This window comes from Diadema antillarum, unplaced genomic scaffold, assembly GCF_040938485.1.
Source record: "Diadema antillarum isolate AM-2024a unplaced genomic scaffold, OU_Dant_1.0 seq00002155_RagTag, whole genome shotgun sequence".
Taxonomy (NCBI): Eukaryota; Metazoa; Echinodermata; class Echinoidea; order Diadematoida; family Diadematidae; genus Diadema; species Diadema antillarum.
The window spans coordinates 1-9576 of record NW_027272794.1 but is presented as its reverse complement, the minus strand read 5'-3'; the positions used below and the strand labels follow the sequence as shown (position 1 = coordinate 9576).

At 43.0% G+C, this 9576-nt stretch overlaps 1 protein-coding gene across 1 annotated transcript; it reads right to left on the bottom strand.

The window, feature by feature from the left end:
* Positions 1 to 506: 506 nt before the first annotated feature.
* On the bottom strand, positions 507 to 9439 carry LOC139714074 (helicase ARIP4-like; the record flags this gene model as incomplete). The annotated part of the gene is made up of 9 exons (XM_071625800.1): positions 507 to 1735; positions 2291 to 2454; positions 2805 to 3043; positions 4043 to 4218; positions 5262 to 5467; positions 6365 to 6464; positions 7585 to 7822; positions 8340 to 8457; positions 9339 to 9439. Coding segments are annotated over 9 exons (2571 nt in total), but the record flags the coding sequence as incomplete, so codon positions are not given.
* Positions 9440 to 9576: the final 137 nt, after the last annotated feature.

The window sequence follows — 9576 nt, the reverse complement described above, 5'->3', positions numbered from 1 at the left end:
AAGGAAACGCAATTATATGAAAGCAGACCTAGAGTTAACTTTCAAGACAGCGTCACTCTTTATCATACAGTACTGAACCATAGACACAGGGTCTCGAGGTAACACGGTCTACCACCAACATCAACGCAGAAGTCCACTCACATTGAAACTACTCAACCCACTTGCAAAAGCATACAAAAACTGACTCTCACAAGTAATACATCACAGACATAACAAATGGCAGGGTCAAATTTCCAAGGAGAAATTTGCATGCATTGGAACATAAAGTTAAACGCTGATTTGACATTCCATACACCTGTTCACATGGATTATGTCATTCAAAGTTCTCTTTCACGATGAATGCAACCATGCATAATTTTTTTTTTTTTTTTTTTGCAATGGATGTTACCATTAATGGTAACAAACACTCGTGGCCTCACATTGATCCTCACTTCGTATAAAAACATTGCAAAGGACTGTTCACAATGAATCAACATCTTTCTTGACGTCCATCATTCTTGGTACGTTTACGGTAAGCCCGCATTGGGCTGCACATTTCCATCTGGATTGAGCGAGCCGGAAAAGGGCATGAGATTGGGAAAGCTGGAATCGACGAACCTGGTGAGATTTGAGATGTCCGACTCGTTGCCAAGCGACGGGGAGCTGGATGCAGATTGGCTGTTTGAAGAGCTGGATGCATTACCCAAGCCCCCCAGATTGGGGAAGGAGGGGAACTTGGGGTCTGTGTTTTGTGGGAAGGGAAGGGAAGGGGCGAGTTGGACACTCTGAGCTGCACCCGTGGAGCTGGGCGGCAGGCTCTCTGAAGATGGAGGCAAGAAATCAGAGTCTAGTTGGGGCCCATCGGACAGCGAGAACGGACTGGGGTTTGACTGGTCCATGACACCACTACCAGAATTCTCGGAGAATGACAAAGAACTCTGATCTAGTGACGCCGATGCCTGGCTTGTGCTGACTGTACCTGGGTTAGAGTTCCTCCAGGGTTGGTCACTATAGGGTGGGAATGCCATGCCACCACTACTCGAGGGACTGGGGCTCATATCTTGGAATGGCATTGGCATGTCTGATTGCTGAATAGAGGATGTCTGGGGGTAAGGCGGGAACCTTCGCATCTCGGTCATCGTCCCCGACGAGGTTCCTATTACCGATGAGTGCATCGTTGTGTCCGTAGCCATGGTTAGCGTTGAAGAATTGCACAGGGAGTAAGGTGTCGAAAGGGACGGCTGGGAGCTGAATGACAAGCTACTCGATGACGCCGACACATAATCGCGAGGCAGTGAGTTGGACTGCGACTGGGAGAAAGCAAAGAAGGGGCTGTGGGCACCGGGGCTTTGGTTGGGAGGAGTTGACTTGTCTGAGATGACCGGGAGAGGGGGGTTGTTGAACTGCTGAGAAGGTGACACGCTCTGGGAAAGAAGCTGGCCCAGCTGAGAGTTAGCCAAACCTGAGCCACTCTGGGTGCTTTGGGCAGAGCCCCAGTCACTCTCTCCTGGGGGAGTCTGGGGGCCACCGCCACCTCCTGCAAAGCCTGCGCTGGCGGACCTCTGGTCCGAGAATGCTCCTTGGGCCACCGCCGACAGAGATCCTGGTCCACCATTAGGCCCCCTCACTGCTAGGATCTTCCCCTCATGAGTGCGCAGGTAGATGCCCTTCTTGGTCTTGATAAAGGTGACGGCTTCTCCAGCCCGGATCGTCGGGGTGGAGTCACTTGACGTATTGGCACCAGGCAACACAATGTCTGTCGGACAGAAAACATTACACAACATTTCATAATAAGGTTTCCATCAAACACCACAATTCAAGAAAATAGGGGTATCTATCAAATGTGAACTACAGCGATTTAATTGTTACTTGATATCACTTACGGTCACTTTGCAGATCTTATTTGTATGATAGCTACTTCATCTATTCACAGTATTATTCTTCTTGACAAGGCAGCTGCCCCCCACCTTTCTCAAATTTCTCTCTTACATTTTCATTCTTTTAAATATCTTTTCCACAAATAACAACTTGCATAGATATCACACAAAAGAGAAGCTATTTTACATCTAACTACTACTGCATTTGAGAGTGATGGCCATATTATCCTACATTCTTATATCATCTTGTTGCCAAGGAGGTAAGTACATGAAATGTAATTATGCATATGAATCTAGCAATTATTTGTTAATTAACTTAAATTAACTTTATACTGGTGGAAACTCCCAATAACTGCCATGAGATGCGTCTTCTCCTGGTATGATCATTCGGAAGGTACGCAGAATTTGCCCCAAGGTGTGAATAGCTCCCTCACCTGTTGTAGCAACTATCCTCTGCAATGTCACCCCAGCATTCTTGAGGTTCTGGAGTCTCTTCTGTGTGAGATCCATGGAGGTGGGTGGTTGCTGTGGCACCGGGGTGGACTGGATGGGTCGCACGTTGGCCACTGGTCTCTGGAGGGGCTGCTTGAGTGTATTCCTGAAAGGGTAACCGGAAGTTTAAAGTTTAGAAGTACTGATTTTCAACAACAACAACAACAACAACAACAACAACAACAACAACAACAACAACAACAACAACAACAACAACAACAACAACAACAACAACAACAACAACAACAACAACAACAACAACAACAACAACAACAACAACAGTAACAACGACAACAACAACAGCAGCAGCAGCAACAGCCACGACGACAACAGCAGCAGCAGCAGCAGCAACAACAACATTAACAACAACAACAACAACAGAAGAGATAAAATAAATGCCTAACAACCACAATGAGAATACAGCGATTATTCAAGAGAAGAGGAGGATGAACTCACATGTAAGGGTACGGAGGACCTGTATTGAAGCCCGGATTCTGCACCCCTTTGGCTGGAGGAATGGGCAAGGCCCCCTGTGGTCCTGCTCCCTTAGGATAGAAGGCAGCATAGGAGGGCCGGGAGTAAGACAAGTTGAGCTTCTTCTCCTCCTCGTAGCTCTTCTTGGCCTGCATCTTTTCCGCCCTGGTCAGTTTCTGGTCCTTGCGGTCCCACAGCAGGGACTCGGTGGTGAAAGGAGCCTGATGGAAAGAGAGAGCAGCACCAATGTTACATGACAGAAATCTCAATCATTTACAATAGGCTAGGGTGTAAAAGTCTTCATATTGCAGGAAGGACTGCTAATAGAGAACAAAAACAACTGTCTCCCCCTTAACCCTAAATGTGCTTTTTTTTTTTCCACTGACTGATTTGCACACAGGGATATTTTCTTCACTGTCTGGGACAGATGTCTGCAAAATAATTGCCAGTAGATAGAAATAACTTAATCCCCTTCATCCAAACTGTGTAAACATGGTCTTCCTGTTGGACTGAGGAACATTACTTACACCTGAGTGGGTTGCTGGCTGTATAACTACAGTTCAGGTCAAGTTTCGTTGGATTAGTGAATGCTGATGAAGGAGCTTGGCAAGGTAAGCTCAGTGCCTGGGCTGAAATTATTATCTTTCCATGGCAATGGACTAGGTCAAACACCACAGCATCCTCTAAAGTGGGCATGGAGCAAAGCATGTGCTTCTACTTGACACCTTGCATTAACCCGCATCACTGCAAATTTTTTTCACCTGCATCACCTCATACTTTACTACTATCCAAACGGTTTCTACTGAGTAATAAAGTCCACGGTGATGCCAGGTAATGCAGGGTAATGAGAGGGAACTTGCAAAATGCGGTGAGCCACAAAGTCATGGATTATAAGGTCACAGATAAGGTTCCGGGCACTCTGCCCTATGATCTGTTGACTAACATGCAGAATTACCCATTAAGAATTTGAGACTTCAGGGACATTCTGTTTCTACTGAAAATCATCCCACGTATCACCTCTCATCGACCACTTTAAAGGTTGGACGATGGTTCACCTCGCACCACCTCGCATCATCCACTTCTCGATGTGTTTCTGCTGAGAAAAATTTGAGGTGCTACCCCACATCACCGTGCATCGCTTCACAACACCCTCTATCACCTCACATCACCTCCAATTTTTATCGTTCAGTAGAAACACTCATCAATGTTTCCCCTCGTACCTTGGTGATGAAGTTGCTGTGTTTAATGACAAGGCTCTTGAGGATGACATCACCGATGTCTTTGGCAAGGTGGCTGAAATCCTCGAAAGGCATGTCTGTCTCATCGAATTCGAGCAGTGACTCCACCTCCTTCTTGGTAAGGTTCATCTCGGGGTTCATCTCATCCACCACTCGATCTGAGAGAACAATAAAAGAGGGGAGACATAGAGACTACAATCACGAAAACTTTTAACAGCCCTTTTTGTTTTGGTTACTCCTCTGTCGACAGTCCTTGCATTTTCCAAACCACGCCATTGACCATCTCATACGCACAGGACAGGTGAAACCAATGATTAACGAACACCATGAGACATAGAAATGTACAACACTTGCATAATCTCAAATCAACAGTTCAGTCATCCATTGACATACAAATCTTATAAAGTTGATGGTCATGTTCAGACCATTGAAAAGCACTTACTGGATGCATTCCAGAATAGCTTTCTTGGATCAGCCTAGCATTGTTCAACCAATAATCTCTTTTATCCCATACCAAGAAGCAAGAAGGAGAAGCTTTCACAAACATACATATGAATTAGCATGAATGGAACAAGATAATAAAAAAACTCAGTGAAGGTTTAAAGAAACTGGCAGGACACATTTAAAACTAATGATACAAAAATACTGAAGATAAAACTAATGAATTTTGTATCTATTTTGGTCCATGTGCCTCCTCCATAGATAGAGACTCGACAACAATGTGTAATGTCACAGTATCAGAATGATATAAAGAATATCAAAATAGGAAATATATACTTATACATATATATATTTCATCATATCAAAAGAGCAATTAACTCATTTCTACTACAAGGAAAAAAAAAAGGAAAAAGTGATGCTGCTCTGAACTGGATCCGCAGCTTAGATATCAACTTATGAGTCTATAACCCCTCACCCATCCCGTTGTATTGCATCATACAACAGAAGAAGACTGCAAGAAAAAGAAGGTATCTGCCCTAACGTATCTCACGTTAAGGGGAATATGTACTTTCTACATAGGAGTGCCAAGTCTGACTTAATCAGTCATGCCACTTAATTCAAACTTTTTTTTTTTGCTTGCAGTTTTTTAATGATTTTAAGTAGTTGAATGAGTCAGAGAGGGAGAGAGAGAGAGCATGTGTGTGGGTGTGTTTTTGAGGGAAGTATGTTTGCACAGTTTTGGAATCCCTCTTGTCCCTACCTGACATGCCCTTCTTTGAGATCTGCCTGTCATAGATCTTCTTCTCCAGCGTCTGGTCCGACACCAGTCGATAGACGTGGCATTTCTTGGCCTGACCGTAGCGGTAGACACGGCAGACAGCCTGGGCATCGTGGCAGGGGTTCCACGACGCGTCCATGACAACCACTCTGTTGGCACCTATCAGGTTGATTCCCAGGCAGCCAGCTCTGGTTAGGAAAGGCAGAGGTTCCTTTGATTAATGCTGTGTGCCAGAGAAGGAAATCTGGCTCTTTCGTTTGTTTGCTTTTTTAAACTCAATTCAAAAGGTTACAATTTTTTTATTAAAGACCCCTCAACCTGCCTCTGACCTACTCTGAATATAATAACATTTCGTGTCAGAATAGCATGCATCAACTCTTTAGCTTCTGAGTTATACAGAAAATAAAAGCCCAGACAGTATTCATTTCAACAATTCAGCTTTCACATCTATTTTCTTATAGTGCTTTTGCAAATGTTTTCCACTCAACTAAGACATGCTCAATTCCTCTGCTCCACATTAGATACCACAGTGGTATGGAAATGCATACCTCCTGAGTCTGCTATCTGGGCTACAATCACTTTATATCTGTTTGCTGCACAAACAATTTTTGTTTTCTTTTTCAATAAGTGTCACTGCACTGAAATGTCCAATCTATTCATCCTGTAAGCACTAACATGCCAAGCAAATAGGAAAAGGTGGGTTTGAAAGAGACAGTCACTTCTTCATATGTAAAATGAATTCATCTTCCTGGGTATATCATGGATATTTTGGCAAAATGGAGCAAAACCAGTAAAGTTTATCTTTCTTTCTTTTTTAATTGCATTTGTCATGGACTTATTCATGTTTGTGATGCTTTTCAAAATCAACATCATGGGGTTACCATCCTTAATTCAAGATTAGGCGATCAACGATTTCAAGAACACTCATCTAACCAGTAGAGGGTGGGACCACACACCTGCAATCATTCAGCAAAATTACAGGATCTGTACAGAATGAATTATGCAAAGAAAGACTTTCACTGAGACAGCCAAAGTACATTTATTAAAAGTGAGGAGATAAAAAATGTTTTGAGTCTCCAACTTACTTGGTTGAGAGCAGGAAGAGCCATATTGCCTTGTTGTCTCGAGAGTTGAATTGGTTGATCATTTTCTCTCTCTCGGAAACTGCCGTGCTTCCATCTAGTCCTGAGGAGTGGTCACGACATGCAAACATTGGTGTTACATGTTAACAAATCATATGTCATTCTCTTTCTTTGGGGCTGCCAAGCTTTACTAATCAAAAACATACCAATGCACAGGAAAAACAACTATATATATATATATATATATATATATATATATATATATATATATATATATATATATTGAACACAGATAAACATGTCAAGTTCAATTCTGGAAAAATTCTGTTACTTTTCTCCTACAGGACCTAGTACTAAATTCTTTGATCCAACATTCTGTTGACACACATTTCCACGAGTGAAATCTATCTGTGGCGGTGTCAGGTAAGCCTCGGACAGGATCTTTCCTCTCTTTCATTCAGCTTTCCATCTTGGGAAAATCAGGTCCAATATCACTTGTGATTCAACCAAAGTAAAGTAAAGGGTAGTTTGGCCAGCTGATTCCTTTGTTCTTCATGTCAAGGAAGTCCCTTATCACTAATATCAGCTCACATCAAACACAAGTTAATACATGTATCTTTATCTACATATGATACAACCAACCAAAAGGGAAAATTACACACACAGAATCTGCAGTATGAGAAGACTACCAGCAGAGTTCTGAGGATGTTTCACAAAGCTGTTCTTAAAGTTAAGAAGGACTTAAGTGCGACTGGTGATCAGTTCTTGTGTGCTAGACTTATCAGAATCTCAATAATTCAGCACAAGAACTGATCACCAGTCGCACTTAAGTCCTTCTTAACTTTAAGAACAGCTTTGTGAAACATCACCCTACTCTCATATCTCCAATGAAATACTGTAAAACAAGAAACATTTGTGAATGCTTTTCGTGGCATGAAGCATGAATTGCCACTAGCATTCAATGCACCGTGTTGACTTTCATGTGCATCTTACTTTTGTAAATCTTGGCTCCTTGTGAAATTCACACAAGTTTCATGTACGCTAAAATTTCAGGCTTCACAGTAGAGCAAAAGTACAAATACAAAAAACATAAGTCACTCACATATGCATGCAGGAACACATAAATACACAAATGTTCAAACACATACACACACAACACTGCCACAGAAGCATAACACAAAATTAACACACAAGAAGGATGTGAAATCCGACTGGTGACTCACTGAAGTACGTCTTGTTGCGCACCCACTCCCTGGGCATGAGAGGGGGCGGGTTCGGCGGTTGAGGGATGCTGGACTGGGCCAGGAACTTCTCGATCAGGGACAGCGTGCTAAGGCTCTGGCTGAAGACCAGGACCCGGTCCCCGAGGCGGATGGACTCCTCCAGGATGTGGAACAGGACTATCATCTTGCCCCCATTGCACAGATTGTTCTTGGTGTAGTTTTTCATGATTGGCCGCGCCTGTTCAACATTAAGAAGGGGAAATGACTTCTTCAGTCCTAAGTGTGTGTGTGTGTGTATGTTGGGGGGGGGGGGGGGTGGGGGGGGGGTCATGGGTTACATTGAAAGCACTCTGCTATCCATTCTCTTCTGAAAATGTACAAATCTCCTCCCAGGTTTCCAAAATTGACAAGTACTATTGTTCACTGGAATATTTACACCATATCAGTAGACCTTGACATCATTCCTTTAATTTTGTGTTCACATACAGACAAGGTCAAGTTCTACATGACAATGCTACCACCAGAGCTCAAAACTGAACGGTATATCTTTTTTTCTCTCTTCTTCTCCCCTCCCCCCCCCCCCCCCCCTCCCAACTATAACTCTCTTTACTCTTATGCTGATTTCATTGCACAAACTTTGCTTTATGAAGAATATCTTCCTGAGTGAAACAATCCCTCTACAAAAGGCAATGCATCTCGTGATAGAGGGTGAATGGGTTAGTAAAATGTGAGGACCAGTAAAGTGAAATACCCACCCACTCAAAGGAGATGATCTGCTGGATCTTGTCCTGGTATCCATGGGTGTCCATGCGGCTGACCGATGCCTCCCCCTGCTTGGGGTCGGCTGGCTTCTTTCCTCCCTTCTGTTTACACCTGTGGGAGGCGAGGTTTGTATTAAACATAACATGATTAGCCTCGGATTGAACAGTGGACCTAGGGGCCACAGACACCATGGGTCCATTTCATGAAGTCATCACATACCATGTAAAAGTCTTTACATATATCTCACAATGACCACAGTCACTCATATGTGTAAGATTTTCAAGAAACGGACCCCATATCACAATAGATATGTTTCCAAGACCATTTTCTCAAGTCCAGTCATTTTATTTCTTTTCAAAATGGATTTCCCAAGCTTTTGATGTACTTAATCAAAGGCAGCAGTATGTTGATATTATCAAGTGTGTGCTGCTTGCAGATCAAAGGTCCTTTACTATCAAATAACGAGGAAGTTATACATTGCTGTGGGTGAATTCAGCATTTGTGCACCAGAATGTGACAGCCTCCTACAATAATAGCTACCATACAGAGCACATCTCTAGCACTTTATTTTCACACTTTTACCATGACAACATGGTTGTAGATTACTTCATATAGCCCAACAATTTATAATTAGCCACTAATCATGTCACATTTATTCGGTTATTTTTTCCACAACTGTAGCACAATACTATCTGTCTTTTTTTTTCACATCTTGTGGTTAGCAAGATAACAAACCATTTCATGCATTATCTAGGGTGTAACACGGTGAGTGCATTTGAGACAATATTTCTGTGTCACTATCCATCACATTGGATGATCTCATGTTACATTGAGAAGTGTGATATCAAACAGAAATACTTAATCCAGGCCGTACCAACACCATTGGGCAATGAGGCATATTACCGTGTGCACAATATTACAAACAAAACACGGGCACGGTATGATGATGGGGACTTGGAACGAGGTGGAAAAGTGTGTTTGCTGACACTCACTTGGCTTGAATCTCTGGTAGGTCCAGGTCAGCGTCCAGATCCTCACCAAGGCTCTCCCTCTCTGTCAGGAGGTCCCCTAGGATGTCAGGATGGTTCCAGATCTGCCCAGAGACAGCGTGCAAAAAACCAAAGGCATCCTTATTACCTGTGTCACATCCATGCATGCAGCATTCACTAATTCGGTTTCAGAGGAAAACTACGTCTGTGTCAAGGATGAATGGTGTCAGACTTTGTCTTC